This window comes from Phyllopteryx taeniolatus, chromosome 7, assembly GCF_024500385.1.
Source record: "Phyllopteryx taeniolatus isolate TA_2022b chromosome 7, UOR_Ptae_1.2, whole genome shotgun sequence".
Classification (NCBI taxonomy): domain Eukaryota; kingdom Metazoa; phylum Chordata; class Actinopteri; order Syngnathiformes; family Syngnathidae; genus Phyllopteryx; species Phyllopteryx taeniolatus.
This window is the reverse complement of record NC_084508.1, coordinates 9,498,457-9,517,073: the sequence shown is the minus strand read 5'-3', so window position 1 is coordinate 9,517,073 and position 18,617 is coordinate 9,498,457. Positions and strand designations below refer to the sequence as shown.

The window sequence follows — 18,617 nt, the reverse complement described above, 5'->3', positions numbered from 1 at the left end:
TGTGGACTTTGTATCGGTCCGTTGGGGTAAAGAAGGAGCTAAGCCGAAAGGCGAAGCTCTCTACACTCACCTATGGTCACGAGGAACAAGATCAAGAACAAGAGGAGGAACAAGAACAAGATCCCGGATAAAAGCGGCCGAAATGAGTTTCCTCCGCAGGGTGTCTGGGCTCTCCCTTACAGATAGGGTGAGAAACTCGGTCATCCGGGAGGATCTCAGAGTCGAGCCGCTGCTCCTCCACATCGCGAGGAGCCATTACATGATAATAATGTATAGCTATATGAAAATCAAATAGATACGTAAGATTGAAAAAAAAAAAAAAAAAACAGTTCGTTGGGTAAAATAGCTCGTTTCTGTCGCACAAAAGGTAAAATACCACGCAGCGTGTCTTTCCGTCTAAGGGGCAGTAGAATTTTGAGAGCAGTGTTTCAACCAATGGGACAGCGACTCAGACCAGAAGTACATTGAACGTCAAATGTAGGCAGATGAATCGAGATGACCGTTCCAATTATGAAATTAGTACAAAACAAACAAACAAAAAAATTCAAGTTTGTTCATTTCATGTAGCTATATCTATATATATAAAGCCTGTGAGGTGGTGACATTTTAGTTTTCGATTGCGTCCTCTTTTATACACTTTTATTATAGCTACAGAAAAAGATTGATGAATGATGTTTCTATTATTGTCCATTGAGAGGAAACCCCATGTCATTTAAAGTGATAGTTAAAAGTGACGAAGGATCTACGGAAGCCGGTGAGAGACTGTTACAAAACCAGGAAATAGAAATTGCGGAAACGCGTCTACGGAAGCCTGTGTGGGACTGACAGGAAAGCTCATGCTAAACGACACGCGCACTTACGTCTCCGTCCTTTTACTATTATAAAATTTAATATTGTCGTATTTATACGTTATTGTATTTGTTTGATGTCAAACATAAATCTCTCCTGGTGCGAAGGATAGCTAAAAAGTGGTGCTGTTGAAACAAGGGCCATATGTAATAGAGCAAGGTCACAACGACCAAGTGGGCGAGTACCAAGATAAATTCAATTTATCATTGGAAGAAAAAAAACACAAATAGTGGACATCAAAATGGCGGGACTCATCAACTTTGAAGATGAGAAAGAAGTGGAGCAGTTTCTGGACAATCTGGGTGTGGAGTACAGCTACCAGTGTTACAAGGATAACGACCCTGAAGGTAAAAAAAAAAAAAAAAAAAAGTATACATTTACTGTTCCCGGTGGTAAATATCTATGTGTTCTTAAGTCAATATTTTTGTCAGGATGCCAGAGGTTAGCAGACTACATGGAAGGAGTGAAGCGAAACTACGAGGCCACTGCCAAAGTGCTCAAACATAACTGTGACAAACATACGCATGCAGAGAGCTGCTACAAACTGGGGGCTTACCATGTCACAGGCAAAGGTACAAATTATCCATCTATCCATCAGTCTGTTTATTTATACAAATGCAAATGTCAAAAAGTTTCTACTGTCAGAAAATATTCCAAGGAAATCAAAGTCAAATTATTACAGGACATTAACACAATATTACAGCAAACAACCACTATGTTATAAAAATGTATGTGTAAAATGCCGTACCATTATATTACACAGTATATGCTTGTGCGTGGGATTTTTATAATTATTATTTTTAATAAAATTATTGTTATGATGCAACTTTTTGTTCTTGTAAATGAAGACTTTTTTTAAAACAAAGGTTTCCAACATCGTGTTTTGATTTCTTTTAGTATTACAACTTTTAATCTAAAAATAAAATACTTTATTCTTGTAAAAAAAAAAAAAATCCTCCCAAGTACTTAATAAAAAAAAAGCAGTATTCTCGCGAATTGGGATTTTTTTCTTGCAATATTGCAACATTAAAAAAACAACTTCATTATCATAAACTGATTTTTAAAATATTGTCATATCTTAATAATGTCTGAGACATTGACCTTTTTCTTTTAAATTGCAAAATTGTATCATACTTTTACAACTTTATTAACCAAGAATATAGTTTTTTGTCTACTTATTTTAAAAGATATTTTTCTTGTAATTAGATTTTTTTTCCCAAGTATTGTGCTTAAAAAATAATTCTTAAAAAGAAAATGTTATTCTAGTATATTGTGGTTTTTATTAATTCTTGTAATTGTCAGCTTTTTTTTGCTTGTAATATGACAACTTTTTCATTAATTGCAATTTTTTAAAATATTCTTGTAATAGCCTAACCTTTTTAAAAAAATTGTGACATTTTACATGTAGTTTTATTGCTTAATTTTATTTCCTCAAGATTTGTCCAAAAAATATTTGAGTCCTAAATTGAGAAATTTTCTCTTCTATAACTACTTTTTCTAAAAAAAAAAAATATATATATTTCATATTCTCGTAATATCTAAATAATGTCCCGAAAAAATAAAAAACTGCACTCTTGTGAATTGTGAGGTTTTCTTTTACTTTTATTTGTTTACAGTAGTTAACATAATAAATGAAAAAAATAATTTGCTCACTTTTTTAAGTAAGGCAAATGTTCCCACCAGGTGGCATGAGCAAGTGCCTGAAAAGTGCGTACTCGTGCTTCCTGCGAGCGTGCAATGCCGGCGGGAAGAAGTCCATCGACGCCTGCCACAATGTGGGCCTGCTGGCTCACGATGGGCGGGCAATTGAGGGCGGCGCCCCCGACCTGGACGCCGCCCGCCGCTACTACGAGAATGCGTGCGCGGGTGGCTTCGCCCCATCCTGCTTCAACCTCAGCACCTTGTACATTGAGGGCAACGCCAAAGGGGTCAAGCCGGACATGACGACGGCGCTCAAGTACGCCAAGCGGGCCTGCGAGCTCGGACACGTGTGGGGCTGCGCCAACGCCAGCCGTATGTACAGGCTGGGCGACGGCACTGAGAAGGACGACAAGAAGGCGGAGGAGCTGAAGAATCGGGCACGGGAACTGCACGGTTTGCAAAAGGAGAATCAGCTCAAATTTGGGGAGTGAAAACAAAAGAAACGTGTATGCGTGTGCTTTTATGTGTGTGTGTGTCCATCATAAACTGAAAGTGTCAAAAAAATCCAACATATCTGGTGAATTTCTTATACAGCACTTTTCAGGGTGTTGTGAAAGTCATTGTACGAAAAGAGTATGTAAATGTAGCAAAGAAAGAAAACGTAACGAGGAACACATTTTTCTTGTTGTAGAAGTTGTATTAAGAGATGATATATTGCTTTACCAAGTTTTCGCAAAAATTATATGTGAAGAACAAAAAGTTGGAATGTTACAAGGAAACTGAAAATTTTAATTACGAGAAAAAGGTTCTATTAAAGAAAAGTATTATGTGGAAAGTTGAAAGAAAACTGGTACTGTAATATGTACAAAGTGCAATAATATGACAAAAAAGTCGTCTGATTATGTAAAAAAATTCCGCAGTATTGCAGCAATTATTTTTTTCATAAAAGTTGTAATATTACTTGACAAGTTCTACTATGACTAAAACGTAACAATATTACAAGAAAATAGTATGTAGTAATAATTTTGTTAAAAATACGATAAGAAAAGCTTTAATTTTAGAAGAAAAAGGTTGTAATATTGCGTGCAAATGTATCAATTTAATGAGAACAAATTTGTAATGTTCAAAAATGCAAATCAGTCGCCCTTCGGCGAAACTCGTGCAGTGTTGCGAGTCGTGGCCCTGGTTGCGATCCTAACGGAACCGCGAAGCACACATAACATTGTCGACGAGCTGATCTGCTAATGCATTTTGTATTAATTAGGAAACGCGGCTACAATGATCTAATTAGTTTACATAAGTTAATGTTAAATGTATTAAGCAATGGAGCCCTGTTAAGGATTATGTCACAACACAGAATGAACTAACTTCAAATTAAAAAATGGCAATAAAAACAGAAAAATATTGTAGTTCATATTTTCCTGGAGGATGCATTTGGGATTAGCCTTTCAAGTTGGTAATAGTGAAAAATGAAGTGAAGCTGACAATCATTTGAGTCAGTTATTTTCCAGAATGAGATTGCTTAAAGAGGAGGATGCTATTCATGTGGCACAGCTTAAAGCTGGCATCAGGTGAAGGTGGAGATGGGTGTTGGAGGCCAAAAGAAAAAAGCAAATAAATGAGGCCAATTTTAATCTTACATTTGTACATCAACAGGTACTTGAGCGGTGTAAATAAATGTTTTTCTGCGTGAAGAAAATTTTTTGATTTTGCCTTATTGTATTTAATTAATTAAGAATTAAAAATTCTCTTGCGGGGATCCCACCAGACTCCCCCCCCCCCCCCACAATGTTTTTTTTTTTGGTCACCTTTTTCATGCCTTTGGTGTTTGCACGTCTGACTGTTAATAGAATAACATGAGAAAAATGTAATAATATATAAATGGGGAAAAAAGTTGCACTGTAATGTGAAAAAGTAATGTAGGAGAAAAAAGTATTAAATTATCAAACTAACAACTTCGTCATTTGTCTCCATTCAGGTATCCATTTGTTTTCGTTGAATACCTGCAAAAATGATAGCGGACGAGTGCAGTTTTAGCCATTTGACCACCAGATGGCGCAAGAGTAAAAGGCAGGCTTTTGTAATCCTCTGTTAAGCGAGTTGACCTTATTTAATTTGACCGTACAAGAAGTGACAGAGCCATTTGTACGCTTTTCCCGAAATGAGTTCACTGTCAATAAAGTCGTCCTTGCCCATGTAACCACTGTTTTTTTAAATTTATTTTTTTAGATTTTAACCATTTCATATGACATTCTCGGCTTGCTAGAACGTATAAAGTGACGTCACGACCGAAGAAGAAGAAAAAGAAGCGCCTCCATAGATACCAAAGAAGAAGAGGCACAAGCACCGCCCCTCTGCCGCGCATCCCCTTGGTCCTCATTCAAAACAGAACACAGCTGTTGAGGGCGAACCGCCCGCCAGCTCGCTCCCCTGTTGACTATCTTCGGCCACTGCATAGCCCAAAATCCCCCTTAAACTGTCTCATGAACCCGCTGGAATATCACACGGAAAGATTATCAACGCCCTTCGCTGTTCCGGTGAGTGTTATTTTGTTCTTCTTTGGCTAAATCACTTCCTAACCGTCGACTTTGCTTCGCTGCGCTAGCGCAGTCCCAATGTTATGTGCTGCTTTATTTTTAGGGGGTATGTTTGTTTTGACGTGCGGTGTCCTCCTCCTCCATCAAAGCGGTCAGCGTGCGTGAAGCGTGTGGTGACGTTGATTTGTAGCTAAGTAATGTTTAAAAAAAATATATAAATAAAAAAATCCTTTGATAACTGGATGGAGCTATTTTTAATGTCAATCCAGGTGAAGACAGTACACGGAGGCCACACATACACATGAACACACACGCCATTAAGTGGCACGGAGGAAGTGTGTTTGGGATACCGCGTACAATAAATCGCGCGCTTCCCCCTCGTCCAGTTAGCCACATGCTAATCATGGCTGAAAACGCCCCGGTGTGCTCTGCTCATGGAGCCACTTGGTTGACTGATTTTGTTTGGAAGCGGGGGGAGGGCATTGGTGGACTTTAAAGGCAAAGACTAGGTGTTGTTAGCCCGGCGGCGACAGCAGTTTGTTCCGGTGGTGAGTGGGTGGATTGGTGGTGGTGGTGGTGGTGGTGGTGGAGGAGGAGGAGGAGGACCCCCCCTGCATGGTTAACCCCCGAGGGAGTGCTTTGGGTGTGGCGGAGGTTCACCCACAAACAATGCTGCGTGTGCCCTACACACAGCTATCCCCATGTCTTGCCCCCCCCTCCACTTGCCGTAGGCGGTTTATTGTCTCCATCATAATTAAGCTAGACACGGCCGACTAGTTGTAAAGGGCTTTAAAAAAGAGGTACCATGTGTAAAAGAGGGCATATAAACCTCCTTTGTATTTTTTTTTTTTTTTTTGTGGCGGTTTCCCCAGCTGGAGGGTCGGGACCTCAACCGTGTAAAATGCAAATTGACTAAAATGTGTTGTTGTTTTTATCAGTAGTTTACATAAGGCAGTTTCCACCAACCAGATTTTGCATAAGTGAAATCTTACGACGCACCATCCAAAAAGTGGGCACACATCTCAATTACGTAGCTTCTGGCATCTAATGGAAAAGCATTTCATTGTTCTGCCTGTCACTATACGTCACTGGCATATATATATATATATATATATATATATATATACACACACAAACACGAACAAAGATACATTATTTGTAAATACATTTTAAATTTATGACATTCAAGTGACATTGGACAATTTCAGTACAGTGGTTGGGAATCACTGATGTATGGTATATGCTGGCATAACTAGCAGTGAATTTATAGTGAACCCTCACTATTCGCTGGGATTAATGACCAAGACCTGCCGCTAACAACAACAACCCCCTAAAATGTTTGTAGAATTGGCTATATCAACAGTTTAAACCCTAAACATATACCCCCAAACCATGATTTCAAAACAGTGCGAAATGTACCCTTAAAAATAGAGATACAAGAGGATTTGAGGAAAAAATGCACAGGAAGTGCAGGGATGCTAGTGTTGCCATTTTCAACTCTTAAAAGTAACAATTACTTCTTTCCTATTAGCCATTTTATTAAATTTTTGACTGTGGTCGCAGTCAATTTTCCATATGATGTTAAGATAGGGAATTGAGGGTAATTTAATGGAAATGTATCATACTCAAACATAAATATAATTTTTTTTTGTCATAAAAATAGAGGGCTCTCCTTGCCCACATGTGAGGGCATTACAGTACTTTAATTGCTCTAATTTTTCCTCACTTCACTCGAGCAGCGGCTTATTTAAAGCTCGTTCGTCATCAAATTTTGGTTCGCGGCGCAAAGAAAAATATTTTCTAAGCAGCGACACGCAGCTTGAAAAATTTGTAAGTTGGTGCATAGCGGCCATACTTGACTTGCAGCGATCTGTTTTGAGTGTACGAGTGCTTTATAATGCTCAACACCCATTAATGTAATGCATATCGTTGTCAATCAATAATGGAAGCGTAGAGAGTTATTGTCTTTTAATGGTGTATTCATTTGCTGCCAAACACTTGCATGGTTGAATAATGTGATATGCAAACTGTTCGTTGTCATGTATAGAATTGTATACTTCATTCTAGGCATGAGTGGTCAAGGGTTCAGACTCGTGACCGGAATGCTTGTTGCTGCCGTGAGTCACAGCAATGCCGAAAGGGCAAAATCAATCTTATTTAGCTTAAGCACGCACACCTCGTCCTCCTCCTCGTCGTCCTCCTCCTCCTCCACCCCCACACAGGAGTAATAATAATTTATTCATGGCGCGATGCTCTGTCATGGCAGCTTCCAAAAGGCGCTATTTGATTGATTCAGCGTTTAGATACTGTAATACAGTGGCACGTCCTTCAAAATGGAACATTACAGTCCCTTCTGGTGAAGTTTTGCGTGTTCTAATTTCAAAACGATTCATACCATAGCGAATAATTAAAACGGAAGTAATGAGTTCCAAAGTCGAACTGCTGTCAAATGATTATGGTAGCAGCGGACCTCACAACATCTCAGGTAGCCTACTATGGTACTTTGTTGATGCACATTTGACGGCAATTACAGTTTCAAGTTTTTTTGAATATGTTGTCACAAGTTTGGCACACCTATCTTTGGGTAGTTTTGCGTAATCTTCTTTCCGGTACCTCTCAAGCGCCATCAGGTTGGATCGAGAGCATCTGTGCACTGCCATTTTCAGGTATCTCCTGAGATGTTCAATTGAGTTGAAGTCTAGAATCTGGCTTGTGTGTAGAATTTTGAGGCCAAAAATGAATTTACAGTGGTGCCGTGGCCCACAAGCCAAAATTCGAGGTACAAGCAAAGGTTCAGATAAAAAGAAAATGTAAGTATAAGGTACTGTAATGTCCTTGCATTGACTGCTAGGAGAGGCTTAGTCGCGGATGCTTCCAAGCCGCGAATGCGAAAGTTCTCTTTGCATCCGGTGTCAACGCATTTTAAGTCCGTGATCATTGCCTCCATGGTAGCGAAGAAGCTACACTTCTTACGATGCTTCTTACAAGTGTCACGAAGGGAGGACGAGCAGTGGATGGGTAAAGATGACGTCAACGCCATGCTAATTGATAGCCTAACGTGTTGCAAAACATCGAAATAAGTGATTTGGTGAAACAATACACTTGTCACACAGGTCTGTCTGAAACTGAGTTTTCGCAGAGAGTAACTGACTTTAAACAACAAAATAACAGGCCAATTATTCTGTGTTTAGAGATATAAATATAAAATACCCATTCACACAGGACGCCGCGTCTAACTGGAAATTAATTGGTACGTCACTGCACACCACTTAAGAACGTGGGCAGGTTAAAAGTATTAATTATTAATAATTGTAATATAATAATAAATAATTGTAATATAAGATAACCTTTATTAGTCCCACAATGGGGAAATTGGCATTGTTTCAGCAGTAACGGTGGATATAGGAAATATAAATATGTAAATATAAAAACCATGCAAGAGAAAATGTAATTAGATTTCTGAAGTACATTGCACAAAATAGAATGCAAAACTATTGTCCATACATAAACTATCCAATGGAGTCTACAAGCAATGTTTATTTGTTTGTTCGCTAAATACTGCTGAGTTTTAATTTTGACATTTGAGGTCGGATTAATCTGCTTTAATAGACTTTTTTTGGTTTTTTTGGTTTTTTTTGTTACCCGGTTGAAAACCGAATTGGCAAAGGTGAATTAATCCATAGGCGCAGATATTTTTGATGATGGAACGTCGAGATCTCATATAATGGTACTTTGATTCAGGCTGCAACTCCGTCCATCCACCATTACAAGGTTGATGTCATAAAAACATTAAAATGACAAATGTTGAAGCCATCGTTTATTAACGATTATGCTTATGACAGTCGCACGGAAATGTTCTTGACAAAATTTTGAAGCAATGGAAATTTAGACTAATTGCGACAAATTGTTCTGGAAGTGAATTTTTATAGGTTGGCAGCTCTGCAATACACGGATCCTACAGTATGTACAGTAATTGTTATAAGACTTATTTCTTTATATTATCATGATTTCTTTTGTAATATAATACAGCGCTGTTTTTTTTTCAAATTAAAAACACAACTAAATGTGGTGTGTTTTGCGGGGCTGGAAGGGATTAATGGGAGTTTCAATCTGTTTCAGCTGGGAATTTGATTTGATGTACAAACTGAGTCACAAGCTTGACCACAGATCGAAAATGAACTTAAATCCAGATACCACTGCATTCAATTTTGGAATAAGGCTGTAACATAACAAAATTAGCAAAAATTGAAGCGCTATGTATATGTTCCAGATGTACTCTACAAGCCACCAAGTTCATCCCCCTTGATTTCTCCTTCCCCGCCATCTTGTCATTGCACCTGCTTGGGTTAACCGAGACAAGATGGTATCCCTGCGACTTTACAAACCTTAAGTTCCCGCACCTTCTGGACTCCACTAATCCTCGCCATGCCTGCCGCGTGTAGGTCCATCTGTTGTGCGCTGTCGTAGCTGCTCAGCCCAAGGCCTGCAACTGTGATTAGTAGGAGATTACGTGTGTGTGTGTGTGTGTGTGTGAAATGAAACTCAGCACCAGAGCCTTGTGTATGTATATGAGAGGAAAGGATCAAACACAGTAGGGATTTTGACGTCATCAAGTTCAACCTCTGCGGTTTCTCAACTTGAGCTTATCTACAGTATTCCCTGCATTGCATCATTACACGCCTTGACTCATGTTAAATGTCCTACAAGAATATAGTGGGGTTTTCCCAAAGTGTGCCAGAATGTCGTAGTGAACAAATTGTGGCATTCTGGCCCACTTTTACGACCTTTTGGTTCACTTTTAGAAGAAAAAAAAAAAAAAGTGAATCAGCGTCCTGAAAGTGGACCCGAATGTTCCCAAAGTAAAAGATAAATGGCAAAATGTGACATCCTGGTACATTTTGAGGATCATTTGGTTCACTTTCAGGGAAACAGTGGACCAGAATGTCCTCAAAGTGGAACAAAATGTCATATTGACCACTTTGAGAGCATTGTGATGTTGAGTTAGCATGTGCATCACAATGTCCGCCAAGTGGACAAGTGTGTTCATTAAGTGAACTAGAATGTCCCCAGACTGTACCAAAATGTTCCTCAGAGTGGAACATTCCCCCAAATTGATCAGAATCCCCCAAAATTGGAACAAAATGGGACATTCTGGTCCACTTAGCGAAAATACTTTTTCACTAATGTCCGCTAAGTGGATCAGAATGACATAAAAATAAAGCAGAAAGTGAACAAGAATGTCCATAAATTTCGACTTTCTTTATTTCCTTTCAGTGATAATAAATACAATTTTTATACGTTTTATGCGTTCGCGGTATTGATGGAATATACAACACTGGTGTGACTTAAAGGGACTCCTTTCTAACATTCTAATTCCTCGTGGATTAAAATATTTTTAAAGTGGACCCGAATGTCCTTTTTAATGGAACAGGACGATCCGCAAAGTGTACCAATCCCACAGGTCGACCAGAATTCCTGCAAAGTAAAACAAAATGTGAGATGCTCCACTAGTCCTCTTTGAGGAATGACGTGTAATAGACAAATGTCCTCAAAATGGGTTAGAATGTTTCCAAAATGGACCAGACCAGAGAGTGTCCTTTTTGGTTGTACAAAACAAAATGTCCTTAAAGTGGACCAGAATACGATCATATCTTAATGCAGCTGGCTGGTTTGCGTTCTCTTCGATTGCTTTGAGCATCCTTCAGGAGGCCATTCAATGCGTATCCCAAAGGCGTTTTTGGTTCCGCATTATGACCCCCTATTACCTGCACCCCCAATCCAGACTGATAATACGGCTGCTCAGTTGCCAGGGTAACGTTCAACATGCGTCTGGCACCTCAGTTCTGCATAAACGGAGGTGCAAAGTCACACAGCGTATTTGTATCAATATTCCTATTAAGCGAGCATGACTTTCTTACAACCCCAATTCCAATGAAGTTGGGACGTTGTGTTAAACATAAATAAAAACAGAGTACAATGATTTGCAAATCATGTTCGAACTATATTTAATTGATACACTACAAAGACAATATATTTAATGTTCAAACTGATCAACTTTATTGTTTTTAGCAAATAATGATTAACTTAGAATTTTATGGCTGCAACACGTTCCAAAAAAGCTGGGACAGGTGGCAAAAAAGACTGAGAAAGTTGAGGAATGCTCATCAAACACCTGTTTGGAACATCCCACAGGTGAACAGGCTAATTGGGAACAAGTGGGTGCCATGATTGGGTATAAATGACAATGACAACAGAGACCCCAGACTGTTGAACAGCTGAAGCTGTACATCAAGCAAGAATGGGAAAGAATCCCACCTATAAAGCTTCAACAATTAGTGTCTTCAGTTCCCAAACGTTTATTGAAAGTTGTTAAAAGAAAAGGTAATGTAACACAGTGGTAAACATGACCCTGTCCCAGCTTTTTTGGAACGTGTTGCAGCCATAAAATTCTAAGTTAATGATTATTTGCTAAAGCAATAAAGTTTATCAGTTTGAACATTAAATATCTTGTCTTTGTAGTGTATTCAATTAAATATAGGTCGAACATGATTTGCAAATCATTGTATTCTGTTTTTATTTATGTTTAACACAACGTCCCAACTTCACTGGAATTGGGGTTGTACGTGAGGTTTTGCAGGCTGTTGCCGGAAGCTAGTGTCGTGGACACTTAGTTTTATTTTTTGCGTATGTGTGGGAAGGAGGTCAGATGTAAAGCATGTACACTCTAGCTTTCACTTGAGGGGACTCTCAGAGACTGGCACTGTTTCACCATCTATCTTTTTGCTCGCATAAGACGCCGCCGTGCATTTTTCATGTGGTATCCGCTGCAGCGTTTCTTTTTCTTGTGCCAAATTTAGTTGAGTTGGTTGTATATGAAGTGCGGCATGCTGTACATTTGTCTTTTTCCTCTTTCCTCCCTCGCACATTTTTCTTGAGCCCATGTGTGTAAGGTAACTCGGCGACACGAGGCAGAATAATTTCACAGGTAATTTAGTGTGTTGTAACGGTCTAAGGGTACAGAAAAAAATCAGGGTTCTGTACATACCTTTGTTTTACGTTCATGGTTAGGTTCACATTGGGTACAGTAAGGGAACAACATGGGGAACATCAGTGTTTATCTTTGTGCTTTTCTGTAAATAGGAAACACATTTAATGACATTTAAATGAAACAAAATGCAAACAGCTACTGTAGCTTTAAGTACTCCAACAAATGAAAGCTTCCCAAATAGTCATAGTTATGTATTTTGTGAAATAAAAAAACACAATCATACACAGGATATCCCTTAAGTCTGGACACAACGGCAATTGACAACTGCGTTGAGTTATTGCATAAGGTTCATGTGAATCTAGCAAAGCCCAGCAACTTTTGCATCTTAAATGTTTGAAATCATTTTGAATATATTATATATTAATACCTTAAACTGACTTATCTTTAAAATAAAATTTCTTAGACATTTTCTATTTGGGTAAGTATTTTTTTCTTCTTTTTAGAAAACAGAGTGCAGACAAGTGCAACAGAAACAGTTTGACCCACTATTGGCGTGCCATTTCAAACGAGTTAACAAGATTGGCTTTGCCAAAAGCATGTTGCTAACCGCAAAGCCTTCCAGCCAGTCCTAGCCATTCAAGCTAGGACCACCACTGCACACACACACTGCTTTTTTCTGCTTGCTGAGTGCTGACTGACTTTTTGAACTTTTAAGTAGTGATGACTAGCTTAGTTCAACTGGTGACAGCTTTGGGACATACCTGGCTGCGTGTCCTCCCGGAAGTTTCTTTTTAGGGTCGTACAGTACCAACACTGGAACGTATAAGTTGACTGCGAGGACTCGAGAAGCATTAGTCTGCTGAGTTGTAATCAATGGGAATAGCCTAGACATATTGTCTGTATGTTTGCATCTGTGGCGCACATTTCACCCCCGGTGTCGACAGCAGACTTGAGAAGGTACGTAACATGACGTTGCATTCAATGTTTACAGCCACTGGGGGAATGTTACTTTGCTATCGCTGTGACCACGAAAGTAGCTTAACTACTGAAAAGCTATTTGATGTTGAAATAATAGTGACTCTACTGAGAAATGTAGTTAAACTAGTAGTGTCGCTAGTATCCACCACTGCTGTGTTTGGTTGTAAACATGACGTTACCTGGGGAGCACAGCGCGCGTTGAAAATCATAAAGCCTTAGGCAACCGATTCCTAGCCTCACGATAACCGGTCCACAGCCCTACAACCGATGTATCTAAGAATTCCTGGCGGAGTCTGGTATCGATATAGTCATACCTCTCGCCTTTACGAGCGGATATCTGGCCGCATCGGTTTATCGTTCGCAAGCCTAGCTAGAACGCAGGGCAGTCCCACTCCTTGTCCCTTACACAGTATGCTATGTGTGGTACCTGTTCTGTAACGGAAAATCCGGGAACAATTGCCGTTACACTGTTATAAAAAGCAAAGGGAAATAAACTTCCCTGTTGGTTGGACAGGCTTTTGGTGTCCTGATCATAGGGTGAACGGTGAATTCAGGGCTCTGCCCGGTAAGCCTTTTACGGCAAGCAGAATGTCAGCTATGAGCGTTCCATTCCACTTGACACCTCTGAGCTGCTGAGCAATGTGGCGTATCTGGAATGATTGGAGAGACGGAAGTTTTATCTCTGCTCAGCATGTATGTGGAGATTGTGTTTGAGCTGGGGATGGAACAGATTACCGGTAAACCGTGATAACAATTCAAATAATTAACCTTATGGTTTCCAATTTGTATTAATTTTACTAGAGTGTTCAGCATAATGTGTATGACCCTTTTAAGGGAAGCAAGGGAGAGTGATGATGCTTCAGACCACTTGAATAACTCTTTCACAAAAAAGTAACAAATCTATAGACTTTTTCGGTGTTAGGTTACAGCGGGAGATGTTCACCCCTTCCGTGTCCAGACTGCAAGTGAATGGCGCCTGTACGAAGCTGGGACTGGCTGGTTTTACGATAGCTATGTCTGTACCTGTAAACAAAGAATTTTGATCCATGAGGAAAACCACAACCAGTGCAGAGAAAATGGAGACTAATCCCTGAAGCCCAGTTATCCCTGACTTCAGCCCTTGAATAGCATTTAGAATGACTAAAACCTGGAGGAAGTGCTTGAGTTGACATAAAGTCCTTTTTAAAAGTTTTTATGTAGCTAAACTCATATTCATGAGTTGAAATGTGTGGGAAAACTTTGTGCTCAATGGCTAAATTTGATGTTTAAAGGGCCACGCCATTCATGGATAAAGCAAAAAAAAAATTTATGTTAAAAAATGGTTTACATTTTATTTGAGCCTGTGTCAAAACCATATGTGGTATCAAAACTTGAGTAATCTTGAAACACAAAACAGGTGTTACAGAATTGTGACATGCCCATGCCAACTCTGAGAGTTTGAGCCTCCAATCCAGGTATAGCAAAATGAGCTCCCAGTGCCACCAACGTAATTTTTTTTAAAGATAATTTAAAAACGTCAGCCTGGTTTGAAGATAAAACTATTGAACAAGTCTTCTCCACCTGCATGTCATGCGATGATGCCACTACTTTTTCCTGTGATAGACATCTGACCAGATTGAGTAAATCTGTGCCTACTGCTAATGCTAGTTCAACTACGCAAAGTGGTGCAGCGGAGAGGAGGAAGCATGGCTAATACAACAAATAAGCCTGAAATTGTGGACCGTCCAAGCTCATTTAGGTCAGCCATATGGGAGACGTTTCGGCTACTTGGTTGAGGATTAAAACAAATAATAATAATAAAATAAAAAAGAAATGCATCTTAATTAACCACTTTTTGGCATAAATGTCCAAATTAATACAACAGATGTTATAGGGATCTTAATGTAAATGCTCGGTGGGATGGATTAAAGAACGGGGTGGGTCATACGTGGCCCACTGGCCATACTTCGTCCACCCCTGACTTGGAGCCGGAGGGATGAAAAATTTTGAAACAGCTATATAATGGCAAATAGTGGTGATAATTTGGGTTATGATAAAATGTTCATGCCATTTTTATCTCTAATTTTGGAGGTGAAATTTCAAGCTCACATTCACAAGTAAAGCCCACTGACTCGCCCTACTGTAGATAAACAGACAAACGCTGCTCCCTTCCACTACCCCAGATGTAGTATCAGGTGCTGGTAACACGCAGCTTCAACTATCTGAAATCTTGAGTTGAGCTAAAGCGAGAGCGCAGCAGCTCGGCCTATGTCATGGAAACTTGTGACCTGGCTCCCACCGAAGACAATAGACCCGTTTGAGACAAACACCAGTTTAACGCAACGTCTGGGCCACTTTTATTCCTTTTGGGCCTTAAGTAAACTGTGTAAGACAAGGCTCTACCCAGCCAAGCTTTTATCCCACACTAACTCCTCGTCGTCTTCCAGTCCCGCTCGTCCAGATCACTTACATTAGGCAAATCTCCGTGTCATCCAAAAACTCCATTCAGGTTTGTGCGACTTGTACAACCCGTTTTGTTAGTCTTGGCAGGTGTGGATTTACAGTGCAGGTCCAAGTGCCCCATTCCAATTTAATGGCTATATTTAAATTTTTTTCATGTACATTTAAAGTCACTCATTGGAAATTGCTGGGTTTACATTTGGTGAACAACAATCTGTATGTGCAGATACCCAAATTGCAGGCAAGCAACTCCACAGGCATCAACAGCAAGTAAACAATAATATATGTAATGCAAATATTAAAGGTTTTATAGGATTTAGTTATGCTTGGCAGGCCAGCTGAAAAGTTGAAGTCAAGGCAGCTTTACTGTGACACACTCAGTCTCTGCCAATGTGCCAAGAACAGCTTCATCTATTACTACACTGGACATCAATGCCTTTATTTTGAAGTTGGCCACTGAGCGAGGTGCCAACCCTTAATGAAGCCTTAACCATATGAGTACCAGAATATTGTGGGGATTTGGAAGTAGTTTGTACAAGCCCAAGTTGGGACGTTGTGTTAAACATATAAATAAAAACAGAATACAATGATTTGCAAATCATGTTCGAAATGTTTAATGTCATGTTTAATTGAATACACTACAAAGACAAGATATTTAGTGTTCAAACTGATCAACTTTATTGTTTTTAGTAAATAATCATTAACTTTGAATTTTATGGCTACAACACGTTGCAAAAAAGCTGGGACAGGGTCATGTTTACCACTGTGTTACATCACCTTTTCTTTTAACAATATTCAATAAACATTTTGGAACTGAGGACACTAATTGTTGAAGCTTTGTAGGTGTAATTCTTTCCCATTCTTGTTTGATGTACAGCTTCAGCTGTTCAACAGTCCGGGCTCTCTGTTGTCTTATTTTACGCTTCATAATGCACCACACATTTCCAATGGGAGACGGGTCTGGACTGCAGGCAGGCCAGTCTAGTACCTGCACTCTTTTACTACGAAGCCACGCTGTTGTAACACGTGCAGAATGTGGTTTGGCATTGTCTTGCTGAAATAAGCAGAGGCGTCCATGAAAAAGACATTGCTTGGATGGCAGCATATGTTTCTCCAAAACCTGTATGCACGTTTCAGCATTAATAGTGCCTTCACAGACGTGTAAGTTACCCATGCCATTGGCACTAACACAGCCCCATACCATCACAGATGCTGGCTTTTGAACTTCCCGTCCATAACAGTCCGGATAGTTCTTTTCCTCTTTGGCCCGGAGGACACGACATCCACAATTTCCCAAAACTATTTGAAACGTGGACTCGTCGGACCACAGAATACTTTTCCACTTTGTATCAGTCCATCTTAGATGAGCTCCGGCCCAGAGAACCCGGCGGCGTTTCTGGGTGTTGTTGATAAATGGCTTTTGCTTTGCATAGTAGAGTTTCAAGTTGCACTTAGGGATGTAGTACCGAATTGTATTTACTGACATTGGTTTTCTGAAGGATCGAAGGGCACGGGCATTCAGTGTTGGTTTTCGGCCTTGCCGCTTACGTGCAGTGATTTATTATTTATTTTAATTTTTTCCAGATTCTCTGAACCTTTTAATGATGATATGGACCGTAGATGATGAAATCCCTAAATTCCTTGCAATTATACGTTGAGAAACATTGTCCTTAAACTCTTCGACTATTTTCTCACGCACTTGTTCACCGAGAGGTGAACCTCGTCCCATCTTTGCTTGTGAATGACTGCGCAACTCAGGGAAGCTCCTTTTATACCCAATCATGGCACCCACCTGTTCCTAATTAGCCTGTTAACCTGTGGGATGTTCCAAACAGGTGTTTGATGAGCATTCCTCAACTGTCTTTTTTGCCACCTTTCCCACCTATTTTTGGAACGTGTTACAGCCATGAAATTCCAAGTTAATGATTATTTGCTAAAAACAATAAAGTTCATCAGATTGAATATTAAATATCTTGTCTTTGGAGTGTATTCAATCAAATATAGGTTGGACATGATTTGCATAACACTGTATTCTGTTTTTATTTGTTCAACACAATGTCCCAATTTAATTGGAATTGGGGTTGTATCTTATCACCACTATACCCCTTATATAGCAGTAGCGTTACTTCAATATGTACCCAAACCTACTTAATTTGACACATCGGTGCACACTTTTGAAAACAATATTTCGGCACTCTGTCACATGAGCTCAGTTAAGAAAGGTTGTTAATGAGGAATTGAAAATGTGTCAGCCAAACTAAATATCTGCAGGGTGTGGGGGAAAAGCTGCGTTTTCCTTTTCAGGATATGATCAAGCACTTTTGTTGGTGGCAACACATTGCACCACAAACACCCTAACTGTAATTAGGTCTACAGGGATTAAGATAATAAAATGGAAGCTATGTATAAATGTTTTTTAGATTGAACTTGATGATTGAACACTTAAGAATGAATGATGTATTTAATCTCTCATATGTGCATATTCAAAATGCTCAACTTGTCTAAACATGAGGTGGAGGTTAAACAAGCATATCAACTAAGTACACAAAAAATTTTAAACCCAAACAATTTTAATTGGAAAAAGTACTCAAAAGTCAAAGCCTGTGACATATTGAGCTATTTTTCACAATTTGAAATAGATCCGAGGGGTCTTAATAATAGAGAGAGACCAATTATTAGTATTTTGACGCATATCAGCATTGGCTTAAAAACATTCAGGGTTCTTTATCTATTTATCCATCCATCCATCCATGGCCTAACACAAATAACCCTGCCAACCGCCTTTCCTCACACCACTACAGCATCAACAACTTTACCGAACATCCATGTGCCCCGATCAACACTAATCTGTGCATCCCAAAAAAACTCAATGCAGCTCTGCTTGCCTTTTTGTCTTTTTCGCCCTGACAGTGCTTCAGATACATTGTTCCCAGACTCCGAACCATTTCTTGAAAATGGCTCTTGATCTCCACCCAGCCTTGCTGATCATGGCAATATGGCAGGAATGTGTTGACAAACAATAATAAAAGGTTGAGAATTTGATTGCACATTTATATAATAGAAAACTGAGTTTGATTCTCCTGTGTATCGGCATGTTTTTTTGTTTTTTTGAAACAACAAGGGTCTAAAGCAGGGAGAGTTAGGGGGACTTTGGAGGAGTGGAGGGTGACGCTGTGGCAGGAAAC

General features: G+C 39.5%; 2 protein-coding genes across 4 annotated transcripts in view; both read left to right on the top strand.

Moving 5' to 3' along the window:
* The first annotated feature begins 773 nt into the window (after positions 1 to 773).
* Positions 774 to 4,672, top strand: LOC133480380 (cytochrome c oxidase assembly factor 7). Of its 2 annotated transcripts, none has more exons than XM_061778284.1 (3): positions 774 to 1,196; positions 1,265 to 1,421; positions 2,533 to 4,672. In XM_061778284.1, exons 1-3 carry the CDS (start codon positions 1,116 to 1,118, stop codon positions 2,979 to 2,981), a joined length of 687 nt encoding a protein of 228 aa, XP_061634268.1. In that variant the 5' UTR covers positions 774 to 1,115; the 3' UTR covers positions 2,982 to 4,672. The 2 variants fall into 2 exon arrangements, with proteins under 2 accessions (XP_061634268.1, XP_061634267.1); XM_061778283.1 differs by having other exon boundaries at positions 775 to 1,196; positions 1,281 to 1,421.
* A 136-nt stretch (positions 4,673 to 4,808) lies between these two features.
* The window catches only part of ralgps2 (Ral GEF with PH domain and SH3 binding motif 2), an 87,346-nt gene continuing 73,537 nt past the window's right edge, over positions 4,809 to 18,617 (top strand). For both annotated transcript variants that reach the window (XM_061778279.1, XM_061778278.1), the window contains exon 1: positions 4,809 to 5,027. The gene's annotated coding sequence lies outside the window, so the exon portion shown is untranslated. The remainder of the gene's footprint in view (positions 5,028 to 18,617) is intronic.

What these genes read in the sequence shown, in the direction of transcription:
- LOC133480380 (XM_061778283.1), top strand. Translation starts at nt 1,091, where the DNA reads ATGGCGGGACTCATCAACTTTGAAGATGAGAAAGAAGTGGAGCAGTTT. An exon ending in CAAGGATAACGACCCTGAAG is followed by an intron (nt 1,197 to 1,280) that starts GTAAAAAAAAAA and finishes TATTTTTGTCAG; the next exon opens with GATGCCAGAGGTTAGCAGAC. An exon ending in TTACCATGTCACAGGCAAAG is followed by an intron (nt 1,422 to 2,532) that starts GTACAAATTATC and finishes TGTTCCCACCAG; the next exon opens with GTGGCATGAGCAAGTGCCTG.